Below are 20,611 nucleotides of genomic sequence, written 5' to 3' on the forward strand. Positions count from 1 at the left end.
TGCAGGACTCAGATGTGAGAATCTGATCTTTATTTTGATTTTAGATGATGTTTTGAACCTTCTATATAAGGGTGGGCTTTTCCTGAGAAAGTATGACGCCTTAGTGAGTCATAACAAGTGATAGTTGGCCGCGTAAGGCTTTGAGAGATGATAATAGATTAAGGTTGTTCAGGACAAAGCGTTTGTTAGAAGTAGTGAGAGCGTTAAACGATGACCTGGTTTAGATGCAGAGACCCCGTTCTAGGAACGAGAACAAGCTTGTTGCGTGGTAGTTCACAGCTTACGATCAAATGAATAGTCTTGATACGTTTTGACAGTTGCGCTGCTTACTTACTTTGAACTGCTTACTGCTTACTTGTTTTGAACTACTTACCGCTTGCTCTGTTTACCTTGTTGCACTACTTACCCATTTGCACTGCTTATCTGCTCTTAACTGCATATCTGCTTTTAACTGCATAGCCTGCTGAATTAAATGTACTTAATTCAGTTTCTTGTAGTCTCTCTTGTGCATCTACTAGTTTTTCGCAAAACTAACCCATTCTATGAGTACAGGTGATGATTAGGTACACTACGGGTGATGGTGCGATTGCAAGATGGCTTCAAGAGTTCTTCCTACTCTTAGCTCGCGTCCTGGACGCTTTGGGTTTGTAACGTTTTTTTCTTGGGATATTCGAATTTTATGAGTTTTGGTTCTTTTAGCTAACGTGCCCAAAGTTGTCAGCTTGCCTTCTGAATTAACAAAAGAATAGTCTTTCGCTGATTTCATAAACACACTCTAGAGGAAAGAGATTTTCTCTAGTTTCTTGCCAGTTTTATGAAAGATTCACAAGTTTGAAATTTTGGGGCGTTACACAAGGAATCACACAGGGAGAAAGTTTATCATTTTTGTCCGTAAATATGAAACATTTGCATCCAAATACTTTAAGTCTAGAGTAATCTAGAGAAAGGTTCACAAGTTTTTTGATTGGTGTTATATTTTGCAAAGAAGAAGGCATTCGATTAATCGGATAGGTGACAGTCAAGGCAGCTTCTGCTCAGAAATCCTTTGGGACTTTATTTGCTATTAATAGAGTCCTAGTGATTTCCATAATATGGCAATGTTTTCGTTCTGCCAACCCATTTTGTTGGGGTGTATATAGACAAGACCTTTGATGTGTGATGCTATGCAAATTAAGGTAATTTTTAAAATCTGTGGACAAGAATTCTCCTCCTGAATCTGTGCGAAAGATGAAAATTTCATTTTGAAACTTGTTTTTAACCATATTATGAAATGTTTGAAAGTATGAAAATACTTCAGACTTATGTTTTAGAAACTAAATCCATGTATGTCTAGAACAATCATCGACAAAGATAACATAATAAGCAAATCCTCCTTTAGAAATTATTGGTGAAGGACCCCAAACATCCGAGTGAACTAATTCAAGTGGTCTTGAAGAGACAAAAGTTCTATTATGAAATGATAATCTTTTCATTTTGCCAAGAATACAATCTTTACAAGTAAACATCTCAGAATTACAAAATGTTTCTAGATTTGGAAAATATTGGATTTTGGCTATACGAGGATGACCGAGTCTTTTGTGCCACAACTCCAATTCATTTTTCTGAATGTTATAACAAAAAGTTTTCTTTGGCATTTCCAAAAAATTCATATAATAGAGTCATCCTTCTCTATGGCCTTCCTCAATCAGCTTTTCTGACTGACGATCCTGTACTCAACAACCATGAGAAAAGAAGGAAACATTACAACCATGGTCAGATATTTGAGAAACGGATAATAAATTTAAATTTAGTTTGAAAATAAATCTTACTTCTGGAACAAAAAATTTCTCAGTTTTATGGATCTTTTCAAAATTTCCTATTCCTTCTATTTCAATAGAAGTTTCATCAGCTGTAAAAACTTTTGACACACTTGTTTTATTTTTAACACATTCGGATAAACTTTTATCATTTGGGTTCATATAGAATGAAGCACGAGAGTCAAGAAGCCAAGGGAAGTTACCTGGATCGGAAAAAGATGAAGCAACTGCCCAAGTCGAAGCTTCTGATGAGGAGGAAGCTCTTTTGATGAGAGGTTGGAGAATCTCCATTAGCTGGGCCATAGAGACTGGTGCATCTTGATCTTTGGGCTTCGATCCAATAATCACAACTCTCTTTTCTCTGAGTTCCTTAAGCTTAGGATACTGAGGCCTGTAGTGTCCCGGTTCACGATAATGATGAGAGATAATTTTTTTCTTGTCATAATCAATTCCTTGGCGGTTAAAATGCGGTGGTCTGTATGATCGTACATGATTCCCTGGTTTGGAAACAGAAAGAACAGAATCATCTTCAACCTTTGGAGTATATTTCTTGATTCTGTTTTCCTCCATAGTTAATTTCTCTATAGTGTCGACAATAGAGGGAACTTTTCCTCGATGAAGAAGAGCCGATTTTGTTGACTCAAATTTCGGTCTTAAACCGTTTACAAATTGATAAAAATGCTCCATATCAAGTTGTTTTTGTCGGAGCTCAATATCTTTTGGACAATACCATTTTGGCTCTAGAATAGCCAATTCACCCCAAAGTTAAGATAATTCATTATAGTATTCTCGTATAGTTTTGTCACCTTGGGTCATAGATCTAACCCTTTCTTGAAATTGCACACATGTGCAATATCTTTTAGGGAATACATATTTTTGAAATATTCTTATACCTTATCGACATGCTTAAACTTGGCAAGACTAGAACATTTCTGTATGTCAACGCTATTGATTAACCATGACATAATTTTAGCATGCCTTATTCTCCATTCTTTCCAACTCTTTTCATAGTTGGCTAAGGCTTTGCTTTTTTCCCCTTCGGTCAAGGGAACTTCTTTATCACCTTCTATTTTGGTGAGAACAACTTTAGGTTCCGAATCAGAACCATCTACTATGCCCCACAACCCTTTTCTCCATATGTGGTGCTTCATTATTGAAGCCCACATTATATAATTTGTGTCGTTTAGCTTCATGGGTATGATGGTGATTTTATCTTGATCATCCATCTTTTACAAAGGTGATAAAACAAGGAGAAAAAGAAATAAAGAAAGAGAAAGAGAGAGTAAGAGAAAGCAAACACGATATTTTGATGCAACGAGCCTTTCTTTTCTCTCTTTCCTTTAAAAGAGGCTTTAAAACCCCCAACCAAGGTGATAAAACACCTTTGCAAGCTTGGCACGGAAAACAAGGCAAGAAATCTTCACGATGTAGGATGAACCTTGCTCTGATACCATGAAATGAAATGAGGATCTTCCAAACACGAACTTAGATCTGCACGAGAAAGTATCTAAAAGGACACTAAAGCATAACCCTTAAAAAGGGTATAATGGGAAACAAAAGAAGAAATAAAATATTCTTTATTGATATGAAAACATCAAATGCTTAAGAAGCATAGGAATGATAATACAAGAGGGGATGCACCCCTTTATATACAAGTGGGAGAGGAGAGCTCTTAAGGAGCTCTCCTTTGTAGCCGTTGGACTAGTCCAACTGTTATAAATGTAACTGTTGGACTAGTCTAACAATTACATTTATTAGTTAAGTTCCAAGTGGAACTTAACTAATAATGTAAGTCTAGTTCTATTAGAACTAGACTCTAAAAAAAATAAAAAGAAAATAGCAAAAATGCAGAAAAATAAAAATAAAAGTACATTAATATATATAATAATATAAATATTATTATTATATATATTTTACATTTTAACATGGCCGAGCCCCTCCCGCTCCCTCTCGCTCTCTTGTTGGGTCGGCAGGGGAGGGGCCGAGCCCCCCTCCTTGCTCCCTCTGATTTCAGGGGAGGGGTTGAGCCCCTCCCTATTTAGGTTGATATATTTCATGCATGATGAATGATATTATGACAATGTTAACTGTTAAATTATTACATCTTAAAACTTCAAAATTATATATATATATATATATATATATATATATAATTTTTTACATTTTTGCTCTGCCGCACCCGCACCCATGTGACATAGATCAACTATATATTTTATACCTGCTCTAATAAGCCACACAAGATAGGTACTATCCCAACATCATGAACATGTAATAATCTGAGGATTTAAAAGAATTCAGAACATATGTGACTCCCAGCTGGGTTGTTAATCAGCTCCTGCAAGGGTCTGGATATCAAAGTTTTAGAACATATGTTTTATATTCATTGGCAGGAGTTAAAAATTTACAAAACGACTTTACATAATAACTAAAACACACCACTCAAATTATCTATCTATCTTCCTGTTCAATTAACCATCTCAGTAGACAAGAAAAGAACTCCCAATGCTGAGCCTGTACAACAGGTGTTCTCAACAACCTCTGCATGTGAGGATCAAAAACCCATTTACATGCAAAAAAAAATGCATTTATATTTGATATCTGATCATGTGAGTGTACCATTCAGCATGTCTGTGATTCATCTTAGTTGTTTCCCACATAGTCCATTAATCTCAGAACATAATAACAAATGAATGAATATGTATTTTCAGAAATTAATACATGAAATTTCCAGTCTTCAGTGTATAGCAAACACGCAGGGACGAGATTAGGCATTTGCGAAACCTCAGACCCACGCACATGGGTTGGACTGCTACGTCTTGCATTCTAGAAGCATAGGCATCATAAATCTACTAGCTCCACTTAGGTAAATCCATGATTGAATACTGTCTTCAATAATCAGGAATACCAAATCCTCCAAATGGGTGTATATCCAAGAACCCCCTTTTTTTTATTTGGAGTTCATAGCAGCCGAAACCCCCAAATCTGTCGATTTTGGGGTTTGCAGCAACCATTAAAACCTCGCTTTGTGATTTGGGTTCTACAACAACTCATTGTACATTTATACATGAGTGTGTATGCCCAAATCACAGAGGACACCCACCTTACATGCTCGAACACATGGTATCCTGATAAAAAACAGTAAACCCCTACTTGTTCGGTGCTTCTCCTCTAAGACGCCATCGTTGGAGGTGCAACCGACCACTCCTGCTCCTCTGAAAGTTCGTCGGCCACGGCAGCGGCGGTCGAACTCAGGGAACGAGAGAGAGAGAGAGAGAGAGAGAGAGAGAGAGAGAGAGAGAGAGAGAGAGAGAGAGAGAGGGATTTGGGGAAACAGAGAAGGAAAGAGAGAGCGTGAGAGGAAGAGAGGGGTGTGGGAGGGTAGTTAAGTAGGAGGGTGCCCTCGAAAAGGAAGGAGGTGGTTACCTCCTTCACTCCTCTCGGCTGCGCATCCTCGTTCCCCAGCCACCCCTCTCGACGTGTTAGGGTTCAAAAATGAACCCTAACACTCAATTTATCGGGTAGGGGTCTCTTTTTTTTTTCTTGCTTACCTTAATACGTGAGGCGCGGCCTGGGTCCGGATTTGAGACCTGGGATCCAACCGCGTGTTGGATCCGCGTCTCTCAAGCGGTGTGGATCCGCAGGCTGGATCCAAATGGATCCCCGCATTAGCATTTTATATACATATATTTTATGTTTATTTTATAATATTATTATTATTTCTTTTTATAATATATATATGATATTATGTATATATGGACCCTAATTGGTATGGGTCTTGGGTCCGAAACATGGATTCCAGCCCCAACCTCAAAAATTTACATATCATTTTAACATAAATTCAAGAAATTAACAAAAATTTTAGGGTTATTACATTTGGCATCTCTTCTCTCTAACATATCCTGTATACATCTTTGAAACATGAATTATTTTTTATGTGGCAACAATAAATAGTGGCAGCAAGTCTACAGCTGCAGAAAGGATTTGAAAATCCATACCTGAGGAATCTTGATTTGATTAATATAATAAAAAAGAAAATTAATCTAGAAAATGTAATGTCCGAATAGGCGAATACAAATGCAAGTAATATTGCATTGAAAAGAAATAATGCTTTCTTTGAAGCATTTTCTTACCAACTCTAAGCCAAAATATATCCAAACCAAGCAAATTGAGAAAGGATTTCTGGGTGCCTGTAATAGTTGCAGAATATGCAATATCTCGGATTCTCGGGACACCTCATGCTTTCTTGGTATGGCTTATTTTAGGGGACATTCAGTGCGACAACTTGTTATTGGCTTTGTATGCATGCTTTCTTGGAGCATAGCTTTCTGAAACTCATTATTGTTGAACATGCTGTTTGGATGAAAATTCAAGGTGCGTGGCGAGCTCAGGTTTGTGCAATTAGTTGCATGATGGTAGAAAATCTGATGCCTAATTTGTTTCACTTCATGGCTAGCTCTACAATCTAAAAGCAATCTACTACTTTTGTGGTACCTTTAGACTTCTTAGATTACCCTAAAATATCAATTGCATGTTCAGCTCGGGGATCTAGGAAAAGGCTGGTCTTTTTGCTTCTTTAATTAGTGGGTATGTCAAATATCATGATGAGTTAGTTGACAAACATTTGCTTCTTGCTGCTTTCCTGTTCACTTTAAGCGACTTTTTTTGTCATACATGATTTTGGTTGTTAGCCATTCTTTTTTAGTTGATAGGCATCTCCAACGTTTAGATTAGTTCTTGTCCTGTTTCTAGTTGCACAGATGTACCATACAATGTGTATGTTATTATTTTTCTTAGTACTTGCTATTGTTACTATTATTTTATTGATATTGACCGGATTGCTTGTGGTTCAGGTTTCTCAATCTAAGTTATCCTTTTTAGCAGAAGCTGAAGCAGTTCCTCTCATGGAAACATTGTCCACCATGACAATTGAACCAAGTGGAATTCTGATAGTTGGGCCTGAAGGCGGTTAGTTATTGTAACAGTTTGTTTCTTCTGGGGTCTGAGAGTCTCATTATTTTATTGTCTAGCTCTAAGATGTTAGGTCATTTATTTATTTTTCTTCTAGATGTGTAATGCTTTAGAAGTTGAACGATGTCTATCTCTTTCTTGTGTATTGAAGTCTTAAGCAGCTGGGTGCCTTTGTATTATGAAATGTCATGTTTAACCATGGTCCCATACCTTTGTTATGCATTATTTGTTTCTTTTCATTGTAGAAGTTGAGGGGATTCCAAATTCTCCTTTGACTCCTGTCATAATAATTTTCTGATCCGAATTAGATTTGAAACTCTATGACACCAGATCCAGTGAACTGGTTATATATTGTCATTTTTTATATATAAAAAATTAGAACAGATTGGATTAAACACCTGTATCTGACATTGCATGCCTACCTGGTTTCAAGCCTGGATCCAATAAGACCCAGCCATCTATGTTGCAGATCCAACCTAGACCCAGATATGGAGTGCCCTATCTTGATCTGGTTCAGACTTGGGTTGGGATTCCAACCCGCTTGGGTTTTCATGTGTTATTTCGTTATTATCTCATTCTGTATAGGTGTAAGAGACTGTTGAATCTGCCTGTCTTCTGTCAAAACTATGTATTTGCATTATGGCCACTATTGCTACAAAATTAGTTTGAATAAAGCGCCTACTTGCTGCTCTCTTACCTTCTCTTTGTGAAAACAAAAGTGCCAACTGTAATGAAGTGATATCCAAGAAAGTAAGTCTTCAAATGCCACTTATAGGCAAGAACACAAGTGCAACAAAGCACTTCACAAAGATCCCCACAAGAGAGAACACTCAATTAAATAATGTTAAAATGCATCAAGAAGAATGCATGAGAGAGAGAATGGGGAGATCCCATTATATATACACAATGTCCAAAAGAGATAGCCGTTAGACTAGTCTAAAGGCTAGTCCAACCCACTATTTGAAATACAAAAAATAATAATAAAATAAATAAATAAATAATACATTTAATTCCTAAATACATTTTACTTTTATTATATGTATATACATACATATATGAATGTGTATATAAATCCGATATGTATATACATACACAATATATAAAATATATATACATATTATAAAATACAAAAATTACAATATTTAACACTAACTACATGTCAACAATCCTATAGTTCATGTGAAAATAGAGCATATTGAGATGAATTAACCTTGTTTGAAGATATCTTCGCCGAAGTCATTGATGTGCCCAATGTGCAAGAAGTGAGATGAATTGAAGAATTCTTTTGCCCAACATTTAGAATCGAAGGCTATGCATCTGAAGAAAGAGCTAAATGAATGTAAGACATGACCGCAGTCTATTTTAGAGTATTTGGCCAAAGTCAAAGGTATGTGTGATCAGCTAGCTATGATCCACCAGCCGGTCAGTGATTCTAATAAAGTTTTGTATGCTTTGCTAGGCATCGGTGAAGGCTATGAGACATTTATAACTGTTGTTTATGCAAAACCTCCTTATCCCACTTTCTCTGATTTGCATCCTATGCTTTTGCATTATGAGTTTATTTACAAGTAAGCGTAGTGGCAGCAATAGTTCAAGTCAAGGGACATGACACAATCTTCTTTATGCAGCAAATGATAATGACAGTAATCAGGGAGGAAGAGTTGGAAACGGCCATGGAGGCTGTTATTATAATAACCAAGAATGTGGCAGAGGCAGGAATAGAGGTTTCAATAACTATGCTGGCCAAGAAAAAATTCAGCATAATGGTGGACGTGGTATCCTTCCCACATCTAATCAGGGATACAATAACTATAACAGGTCTAACAGTGGTGGCTATTGTTAAAATGTATTGTATAATATATATATATATATATATATATATATATATATATAATTTTGTATGTAAACTGAAATACCCATCAGGGGTATTTCAGTCATTTCACATTATAATAGGTGTCAGCCTAGTTTGGGCTGACTTTGCATTTTTTATTTCTTTATTTTAGTTTTTTAATATGTGTAATATGGCTGTTGGGACAGCCCAACTGCTCCTAACGGGCATAAATATGATCATTGGGGGCTTCTCCTCCTCCTTTCCTTCCTCCTTCCTCCTTCCTCTTCTTCTTCTAAATAGGGGCTAGTCCCCTTTGTATCATTAATGCTTTCCTAAGCATTCTAACTCCTTTGTGAGTTTTATTATGAACGAAATATTATTATTTTTATGATTGTTCTTGCTCTTGTGCCTTAATGCATGGTATTGCCCATAATGGCTGTTTGTATTGCTTATGTTGGCACTTTGTATTCTCCCTTAGTGAAATGTGTATGTGCACTTTGTGTTTATGTTATTGTAAGCCCTGCCAGGCTCTTGTTTTGTTTTTCTGCATATCTCATTACATGGTATCATAGCCCAGGTTAATTTTTCTTGGTATTTTTTGGTCCTGGGTTTCTTTGGTTCGAGTTCATACTTCGTGATGATCTGTGTATGGCTTGGATTCAAGGAAAATCTTGACCCGATATGTATCTTAACACTTTTTTTCTTGAGTTGTCTATTGCTAAATTGTATATATTTATATTTGTTGTAAATATTTTTCTTTATTTTTCATTATTTTCTTTTGTCTAGTTCATCTCGAATTAGGCATAGTTCCATTTGAACTAGTCAACACAATGTTGACTAATTTGAATAGCTATTGGAGCTAGTCCAATGGCTAAAAATAGAGCCATTGGATTAGCTCCAACGCCTCTTTTTGGGACTCCAAAATGTGTATAAATAAAGGGAAAATCTCACTCTCATTGTAATGCATTCTTGCATTTTCTCATTAATAAAATAATATTATTTTTATCTCTTGTGTAACCCTTGTGTGGGTTTTGTGAGAATGCCCCTTTATGGGTTTTGTGTGTGAACTCCATTATGAGTTTTTCCTTTGTTGATTGTCCACTCGTTTATTTATTTGGTGGACTTTAGTGGTGATATTTGAATATCACCGTTTCATTACATGATATTAGAGCTTGGAGGTGTTGAAGCTTGCTTTTAAGTGTTCGTAAAATCATGATTGTGCAAGTGCTCGTGTGATCGTGATTGTGCTTTTAAAGATTTAAGTGATCGTGTGATCCATCGGTGGTGCTTTCTTGGTGGTGGAGTGCTTGTGCTCTTCCTTATCTCTCATTCTTTCTTTTCTCTTCTCTATCCTTTTCTTCTCTTTTTATCTCTATTAGCTCTTGTAAAAATGGATGACAATGAAAATGTCACCATAAACCCATAAAACTCAATGATTTCAATTATGTTACTTGGGAAATTCAACATCTTCCTAAGAGAAAGAAGATAATAGGATGTAGATGAGTATTTAAGGTCAAAATAAAGAGTGACGGATTTCTAAAATGATACAAAGAAATGTTAGTTACAAAAGGGTATTCTCAGAAATATGGTATAGATTATGAGGAAACCTTTACTCTAGTAGCTTCATGATCACAATGAGAACTCTAGTTGCAGTACCATCCATTAGAAATTGGCTTATATATCAGTTAGATTAAAAATACCTTAAATAGAAATTTAAATGAAAAAGTTTATATAGATCCTCCCCCTAGTCTGACTATTGAAAATTGTATGGTTCTTCATTTTCACAAGACTTTATATGGGTTTAAACAAGCCCCTAAAGCATGGTATGATCGGTTTTGTGGAACTATGTTAAATTTTGAATTTAAATCATGTTATACCGACACTGCTCTTTTTATAAGATCTACAGGTAATTTGCTTGTCATCTTGCTCTTGTATATTAATGATATGATCATCACTGAGAATGATGAGAAGGAAATTGAGGAAATTAAAATTATGCTTAAGAAATCTTTTGATATAACTGACCTTGGTTTTTTAAGATGCTTTTTAGGTATGGAAGTAGCATATTCATTAAGAGGATACATTTTGTCTCAAATAAAGTTTGGAGCTGATATCATTGCACGTTCAGGAATCACAAACACAAAATATGCTTACACTCTTGAAGTAATTAATGTCAAAATGAGAGTTAAAGACAAAGTTTTATTAGATGATCCAACTCCTTATAGATAACTTATTGGATCATTAATGTATTTGTCTATTACTAGACCAGATATTTCGCATGTTGTACATACTGCAAGTCAGTTTCAGCATGCACCTACGTCAGTTTACATGTATTGTGTTAAGAATAGTTCGTATATCAAGAGACTATATCTAAAGGTTATTCTTATCGTCTTATTCATCTTTAAATCTTATTGCTTATACTGATTGTAATTGGGGAGGAGATCTCAATAACCAACACTTAACTAAAGGTTTTTATGTTTTTGTAAGTAATTTTCTCATTTCTTGGAGATGCAAAACGCAATAGAAAGTGTCTTTATCTTTTACGAAAGGTGAAAATAGGGCGATGGTTACCAGCAACAACCGAGATTGTGTGAATGAGATCCTTACTTTCAAATATAGGTGTTGATGTTTCAGATCTTTCAAAGTTATGCTGTGATAACAAAAGTGCCATATATATAGCCAACAATCACATTTCATGAACAAACAAAGCACATCAAGATGGATTATCACTACGTTCGGGAAGAACACTTGAAGGGGACGATTACTTTACCATATGTTCAGTTCGAATTTCAGATTGTGGACTTCTTCACCAAAGCTCTTCCTCTACCACGATTTCTCTTTCTTCTTAACAAACTTTCAGTGATCTCATCGTAAGTTTGAGAGGGAGTGTTAAAGTACAATGTGTCAATATATATATCATATATACATATATTTATATATTTTTATATCAGGGGTATTTTGGTCTTTTTATGTCATGTAATAAATAGTCTAATAGGGATTATATAGTCTTTTTTTATTTATTTTTTGTAAATTACAAAATGTGATTGTTGGGAAGCAGTCCAACGACTATTGGACTGCCTCCGTTTTACTCCCTTGTTCCACTTTGTAAGGCTCTATAAATTATAATGTTGTGTATTTTTTCATGATTTTAAAATTCAAAATTTTTTATTTTTAAACTAAGTGTTTAATGAAAATGATAAAATTATGGAAAAATATCTTTAAATATAGGTGATGTCAGCTGGGTCTAGGCGTGACCCAGAGCCCACTGACAAGACATAAATGAGTTAATTAAAGTTTGTAAAATTTTTTATTTTTAACTTTAAATTTGAAAAAAAAAATCGAGCAAAATTCAGGCAAAATTTGGAGGCAAAAATCAGGTATTTATACCATTAGATGTGTCTCATAATTCTGAGAACGTTGGTGCCTTGTTTTTATAAAATTGGGTTACAATTGGCCTGAAAATCGCATTTTTCAAAAATGACCCATCTCTATTTTTACCTTTTTCTAGATCGGATTGGACTGGTTTCGCTCCGTTTGATCCAAGTTGATATGGATTTGGACTTAGTACATGACCCATTTTAACTAGGATCTGGTCTAGGTAAGATCCATATGGATTTTGGATATGGATTTGGATCTTGGATCCGATCTAAATTCAAAATCCAAATATGGTCAATTTAAAACTTTAAAATCAATTTAAAAGTTAGATTTGATAGGTAGAGTTCTACCTGGAGTAATACTCTACCATAGGAAGGCTTTCAGAGGGGGGGGGGGCACCCTTTGAAATATTCCATTGAATATTTTATTAATTAAATAAAGGTATTATTTAGAAGAGTTTGGTAGGACTCTACTCTCTAATAGAGAGCTATCTAGAGGGGACATCACCCTCTAGATAAGAAGTTAATTAACAAAATAAAATAAAGAAAAATAGGAGGATAACATTATAAAAGAGGGGTAGTCTCCCCTTCTCTAGAAACTCGAGTTTCTAGAGAGAGAGAGAGTTAGAGAAAGAGAGAGAGCAAACTCGTTGGGAGAGAGAGAGAGAAAGAAAGAAAAGAAATAAAAGAAAAAAAAAGAAAGGAAGAAATAAGAGGAAGAGGAAAAAACCAATTTTTCTCACCGTTCATTTGTTTATTTTCGATCTTTTCTATATTTTGATTTAAGGTACGAGTTTCTCTCTAGGTTCTTACGTGAAGAAACATGTTTAAATCATGTTCATGTGTAAGTTTAGATGAAAAAAAGGAAAATCTAAATCTAAAATATGTATGCATAGCGTTTTCATGTTTTTTCTTGAAATTTTGATTTCCCTAGTGTATTAAACCTTGAAATAACCATGCTTATGCCGATTTTCTTTGATCGATATGAGCATGCCATTGATTTTTTCATGTTTAAGCATTTGTTTAACTTCGATTGATTCTTGGATTTGCATGTCATAAGAAATACATATTGTCGATTTCTTTATATAGCCCTACTATGCTGAATATATATATATATATATATATATATATATATATATATATATATATATATATATATATATATATATATATATATTTGGCCTTGCCGATTTTGGTGTATACTATTGTTCATGTTCAAAGAAAAAAATATTTTTTGTTTGGGGATCAGTTTTGATCCAGTTCAGGTTTGTCGATCTCATCATATGGGCAGTCTGATCAGATCTACCTATACTGTAACGACCCCAATCCATACCCTTTTAAAATGCGGATTTTTTTTTTCAATACGGAAACTTTCCCAGAGATCTGGGGTCCTCACAGTTCCAATTTCCATTGGATATCCCAACCACCACAAACGAAGTTGCAATCATCATCCATAAGAACCAAACCAATTCCTTTATTTATGAGTAAGAGTAAATTTTAAAGACAAGATTTTATTCAACTGAAAATAAAGCGACAACTGAAAAGAAGCGAGAAGAACTAAGACAAAAGAAAGAGCCACTATGTCCTCTGCTGAAGCTGACAAGCCCAAGTATGACTCTCATCCATCCCCAGTAGTCAGTCCAGCCTCAATGTTCACCATGTCCTGTGAAAAACCAACAAAGTAGGGTGTCAGAACCGAAATTCTGAGCACAACTACTTCTCAAGAAACCAGGTGAGACAAAGAACATGGATAAGATTTCATGCAATGATTTGAGTGAGTGCAGATGTAAAATTTACAGCATTCAAATATCCATACCTACCAACAATTACATATGCTTACCAATCAAGAACAGTAAATCAGTACCATATATCAAGAACTAAATTTCCAAATCTTGCAGCATGATTTCAATAAGTAAATCATATGCTACCACCAACTCATGTCATGATATAGATAATGATTCAAACATGCATGATCTAATGCATGACAGGAAAATGCATGATTATGTGCAATGCATGATTCCTTTTTGTTATCTTTCATTTAAGTTCCATCTTTTCATATGCATGCTCTATTAAATGCACACAACTTTAAGTTCCTCTTTTTAATTACCGTTGTCCGCGGATACACCAAACGGGTACAAACCCCGAGGTCAAGTAGGTTCTCAGGGTAGTTTAACACACAATTTGTATTTTATTACTGGGTTCCAACTTAGCCCTCGACCGAATCACCTTCGGAATATTAGACCTCCACATCTAATGTCGGGGACACAAGGGACACCCCACGCCCACAAGTGCCACTTCCTTGGTACCATAAACAACAACTGTGTCAAACACACCACTCCCGGGTAAAGTGGAAGACTCTCCCTAAAACCGTGGCCAGGAAAAATAACCTCAATATCGGGTTTAGGGGACCAAATTACAGCACACAGAGTTTTTGTATCCTCACAGTCTCTCCAAGACCGGATATCTAAGATTCTCATACTCCAGATGAAATATCTCAGAATGTATATTATACTGTTCTTATTCTTTTTATTAAAGTTAATTCTTTAAGTTTGCAACACCATATGCAAAAGTAAAGTGAAAACTCGCATTCTCCCTTGCAGGGACCCTTACGGAACTTCAGCCCGTATGATTAAGTAGAACAGTGTAGTAATGTGTCAAACCATCTTATGTGGTTTAAGTGATGCAGTTAAAACATATGTGAAAGAAAACTAAACCCACGGCTCTCCAGGTCGATAATGGTCCATTTAGGCCATCGATAGATCACACAATAAAACCAAGTAGTGTTTACTCATAACACTATGCCAATAATGCCAAAAGCATGTGCACTCATGAAATCATAAACCCAAACATATACGTGTCATTACTCATTCATATTTATTTTCCTTATGTGTGTGTTACCTACATCACATACGGGTATTAACTAACCCATGGTTTCTTTGAGTGAGTGAGTGTACACATGCAATACAGGTTCTCATCAAGCGTACATGCTCACCAAACTATCAAAAATCCGATCCATGATCACATTCACGATTAAACCAACAAAATGATATGCTAAGATAAGACTTCACATATTCACCGGGTAGAAATGTAAGTTTTCTGCATATGTTAGGGAAGTTGGTCGGGCTTTCAAATCCCAGACCCGTCAACCTCCTAGCTAGAAACATAGTCAATTCAGTCCAGCGAGTAATACTCTCAATGTCACTTTATATTGAACTTCATATTAGAAAGCATATAACCCCATCGGCTATTCATATGATAACCAAATGAATATACCTTAGTCAAATCATAAGTGAAAGGAAAACAAGCCCACACAGATGCAGTTTCATGATAGGATTATCAATTTCAGTTCAACACTGAAACAACCCTCACATATGCAGTTTTAAATAACAATCGAATTCCTTCTTTCATCAAAATGATTCTTTTATATGAAATTTACACTTACACACTCTGAAATTTACACTTACAGCTAAAATTTATAAATCTAGCAATGACAATAATAACCAAGACATTATTTATATATACATACATATTCAGTTGGAACAAATACTGACTTTAATTCTAATCCAAAACATTGCATAGTGCTGCATCATCAAACACATCTATTCCCTGTTTCGGTATACATGACAGTGTTCCATTTTGAGGATAGCAAGATTTCAAAAATAAAGTAAATTAATAAAAAAAAATTGTCTATATGCAGATCATCGCACAATCCCTTTTTCTTTGTTCACTATAGGCAAGCAAAAGCAAGTCATTCTTCAATTGTATGCATCCTTTAGGAAGTGAAGTGCATCATATGATATTGATCCTTTATAACTAATTATGAAAGCAAAACAGGGCATTGTTCTGCATATAACTAAACACCTAAAATACAACAAACAGTAAATTATATACCCACAAAATGTTTGGAAAACTCTTGATCTGCTAACCAGCAACTCACATCTTATAACTCTAGTAAGACCATATCTACCTAAGTTAAAAATTCCAATGCCTGAGACAATCCATTAACAACTTAAGAGCAAACTTTGAGTCGTAACCTAAGAAATGCTCAAGCTCCAAAGACAGATGATGCAACAACCAATAAGCTGACAATAACCCAGTCAGCTATACAATTTAAGTGAAAAAAAATTGTTCATCACTCTTTGAAAGTTGGCTCAGAGAAACAACCTACTACTTTAATAAACATTTGCTTAAAGCTTGCCTCAACACGTTGAAGTTTGCTAAACAGAATCAACCTAATGAGTCGAGGAAGAGAATTAATGCACATACTTTAGTTATAACGACTCAATCCACCAGATTCCTTACACATCCATCATATCTACAGTTAACAAAAATATCATTCATAACAAATTTATAACTCGAACGGGCCATTATCACCAATAGAAGTCTAAAGAGTTGCACAAATAAGAAAAACCCCTTTATATAAGAAAAATCGAAATCGCACATCCCCTTCATAAATGAAATCTGAAACCCCCAAATCATAAATTTGGGTTTTCGGGTTAGGGTTGATGGAAACCCCCAAAACGAAATTTGAAACTAACTAGCAACCAAGATTTCAACGAGAGAGACAGTCAGTTCTCTTTTTGTAAATTAGTTTACATACCCTGCAATTTCCTTTTCCAACCAAATAGGAACAACAATTTAGGCTACCAAAAGAGGGGAAAAAAATCGGGCCATGGGAAACGATCCATGGTTCGGCCCCATGGTTCTTGCAGAAATCAGCATCCTGAGGGTTCCCGTGGACCCTCATCTCAAAGGATTACATTGGATCAAACCCATGTTCGATCCCTCACCTAGATTCGAGAGGAGCACCGTACTTGTTTCCGATGGGTTTCTTGGCGATCGAAGGCTGGAGGCGCGTAGGCACGGTCGGCTGGTGTCGCTCCACGCTGCTGCCGTGAAGAAGGGTGCTCGCTGGATGCCTTCGATGGCAGCAGGTAGCCGACGACGAACCTGCTGTTTGCCGCAGGTTTTCCGGCGATCTCCTATCCTCCGAAACACGCACACAGACAGACAGTGAGAGAGAGAAAGAGAGAGAGAGACGAGGGAAGAGAGAGAGCCCGAGTGAAGAGAGCCCCCTCTCCACCCCCCTTTATCGGCCCCAAGCCCCCCCCTTCTTTGCCGAGGGTCGCGAGGCCCCTTCTGTTTCTGTTAAGGCTTTATCGGGCAACCTTTATCGGGTTGCCCCTTTCCTTTAAAAGCTGTTTACACAGGGGCGTGGCTCGGGTCCGGACCCGTAACCCGAGTCCAAACAATATGGATCCACAAGTTGGATCCAAATGGATCCAACTGTGGATCCTCGGATGAATTTTCAAAAATTTTAAAATTTCATTTATTTATTGTTATTATTATTATTATATCGAGATTCATATCATTTATACCTAATTTCCCTTTTATGGGTCCTAGATCCGAAATGTTGATCTAGGCCCAATTTGCAAAAATTTGAAATATTTTGTAACATAAACAAAAATTTTTGGTAGCAAGAATTTTTCGGGTTTTACATCCCTACCCCCTTAAAAGAATTTCGTCCGCGAAATTAGAACGTACTAAATGTGAGTAGTACTAAAATCAATTATCACACGAGCCTAATGATTAACAACTAAGAGATACCTTAGACCAGATCAGTCTGATCGTCCTGAGTAGAAGTCGTAACGGCATAAACCCCCCCGTTAGTCCTCCGCTGACCTTGTTGCGGCTGAGGTATCTGCAGTGGCTGCTGTGGTGGTGGTTGTTGTTCTTCCTGAGCCACTGGCTTGTTCGGACAAAAAGGAGCAATGTGCCCTGACTGTCGGCACTGATAGCAATTTCCCTTGAACAACGGGCAAAAACCTAGTGGATGGTTCTTGCCGCACTTACGACATGTTGGTGGGGTCTTTCCTTGTTGTTGCCCATTATAGGTTTGCTGCTTCTTGCCACCCTAAGTCTTTCCGCCTGTAGGTGGATCCTTCCTCTTTCCGCCCAAAGCATCACCTCCATTTGTGCCTCCCTTTTGTGATACATTCCTAGACCTCTCCCAGTCCTTGATCAGAACAGTGGCTGACTCAATCGCATCGGCCAAAGTAGGAGGCCGACCTGCCAGGACACGAGTTCGCAACCCATCCTTTAATCCGTGCACATACTTCGCCGCCCTAGCCTTCTCATTCTTGAAGAGGTTCGGGCAATACCTCTCGAGACTCCGAAACTTGGTAGTGTAATCTACCAGACTCATGTTTCCCTGAGTCAAATCAAGGAACTCTCGTTGCATCTGTTCCTCGGCGTAGGAGGGAAAGTATGTATCCAGAAATTCCTCCCTGAACACCCCCCAGGGAATCTCATCCCATTCGGCGAATTTCACCCTTCGCAGGGTGTCCCACCATTTCTTGGCATCGCCTTTCAGACGGTATGTGCCAAAAGGTGTCTTCCTGTCCTCGGGAACAAGCAGGACGTCGAACGCTCGCTCTATTTCCTTGACCCAACTCTCGGCAGCCTCTGGGTCTGCCTTTCCTGAAAAAGTTGGCAGGTCCAACTTCAGGAACCTTTCAAAGGAAACGCCGCCCGTGTTTGAACCAACGTCAACAGGAGGATCACGCGCTGCTGCATGCGCCGTCTGCGCTGCTTGTGCTGCTTGTGCTGCCTGCATAGCTTGCGCAGCCTGCAGAGCCTGAGCAGTTTGAGTTGCTTGAGTCGTCATAGTCTCGGTCAGAGTGTGAATGGCATCCATCATAAAGTCTCTTTGTTCTTGCCAGTTTGCGGGAGCAGCAATAGAGGACGAAGCACCTCTGCGGGTATAATGCGACATCTACAATGCACATCCTTTCTACAAATTAGACTCTTACTTATTCTACCCCCTTAGGGTTGATCACGAACAATAATCGTTCACGTAATCACACCAAGACTTATTAAACTATAATTGCAATCAATCGCACAGAATTTACATACTTTAAGTAAAAGTATTAAATAGCCATACTAGTGAAGAAGACTGCTCTGGAGAACGAGTCACAATTGTCGAGGCTTCAGGACAGGGCTCATATACCAAAATAAAAATTTAATACTCAAAAGATTATAAAATTGCAAGTCTTTGTGGTGGGCTCTGATACCAAACCTGTAACGACCCCAATCCATACTCTTTTAAAATGCGGAATATTTTTTTTTTCAATGGGGAAACCTTCCCAGAGATCTGGGGTCCTTACAGTTCCAATTTCCATTGGATAGACCAACCACTACAAACGAAGTTGCAATCATCATCCATAAGAACCAAACCAATTCCTTTATTTATGAGTAAGAGTAAATTTTAAAGACAAGATTTTATTCAACTGAAAATAAAGCGACAACTGAAAAGAAGCGAGAAGAACTAAGACAAAAGAAAGAGCCACTATGTTCTCTGCTGAAGCTGACAAGCCCAAGTATGACTCTCATCCATCCTAGTAGTCAGTTCAGCCTCACTGTTCACCATGTCCTATGAAAAACCAACAAAGTAGGGTGTCAGAACCGAAATTCTGAGCACAACTACTTCTAAAGAAACCAGGTGAGACAAAGAACATGGATAAAATTTTATGCAATGATTTGAGTGAATGCAGATGTAAAATTTACAGCATTCAAATATCCATACCTACCAACAATTACATATGCTTACCAATCAAGAACAGTAAATCAGTACCATATATCAAGAACTAAATTTCCAAATCTTGCAGCATGATTTCAATAAGTAAATCATATGCTACCACCAACTCATGTCATGATATAGATAATGATTCAAACATGCATGATCTAATGCATGACAGGAAAATGCATGATTATGTGCAATGCATGATTCCTTTTTGTTATCTTTCATTTAAGTTCTATCTTTTCATATGCATGCTCTATTAAATGCACACAACTTTAAGTTCATCTTTTTAATTACCGTTGTCCGCGGATACACCAAACGGGTACAAACCCCGAGGTCAAGTAGGTTCTCAGGGTAGTTTAACACACAATTTGTATTTTATTACTGGGTTCCAACTTAGCCCTCGACCGAATCACCTTCGGAATATTAGACCTCCACATCTAATGTCGGGGACACAAGGGACACCCCACGCCCACAAGTGCCACTTCCTTAGTACCATAAACAACAACTGTGTCAAACACACCACTCCCGGGTAAAGTGGCAGACTCTCCCTAAAACCGTGGCCAGGAAAAAGAACCTCAATATCGGGTTCAGGGGACCAAATTACAGCACACAGAGTTTTTGTATCCTCACAGTCTCTCCAAGACCGAATATCTAAGATTCTCATACTCTAGATGAAATATCTCAGAATGTATATTATACTGTTCTTATTCTTTTTATTAAAGTTAATTATTTAAGTTTGCAACACCATATGCAAAAGTAAAGTGAAAACTCGCATTCTCCCTTGCAGAGACCCTTACGGAACTCCAGCCCTTATGATTAACTAGAACAGTGTAGTAATGTGTCAAACCATCTTATGTGGTTTAAGTGATGCAGTTAAAACATATGTGAAAGAAAACTAAACCCACGGCTCTCCAGGCCGATAATGGTCCATTTAGGCCATCAATGGATCACACAATAAAACCAAGTAGTGTTTACTCATAACACTATGCCAATAATGTCAAAAGCATGTGTACTCATGAAATCATAAACCCAAACATATGCGTGTCATTACTCATTCATATTC

The 20,611-nt window shown here is 36.9% G+C and overlaps 1 protein-coding gene across 1 annotated transcript in view; it reads left to right on the forward strand.

Annotated features, from left to right (window-relative positions):
- The window catches only part of LOC149849193 (methyltransferase), a 123,201-nt gene that overhangs the window by 95,466 nt on the left and 7,124 nt on the right, over positions 1-20,611 (forward strand). Inside the window, exon 7 of the mRNA XM_089998895.1 lies at positions 6,647-6,761. Coding sequence (XP_089855021.1) covers positions 6,647-6,761 — 115 coding nt within the window. The remainder of the gene's footprint in view (positions 1-6,646; positions 6,762-20,611) is intronic.

This window comes from Nuphar pumila, chromosome 1 (genome assembly GCF_984573655.1).
Source record: "Nuphar pumila chromosome 1, dmNupPumi1.hap1.1, whole genome shotgun sequence".
Taxonomy (NCBI): Eukaryota; Viridiplantae; Streptophyta; class Magnoliopsida; order Nymphaeales; family Nymphaeaceae; genus Nuphar; species Nuphar pumila.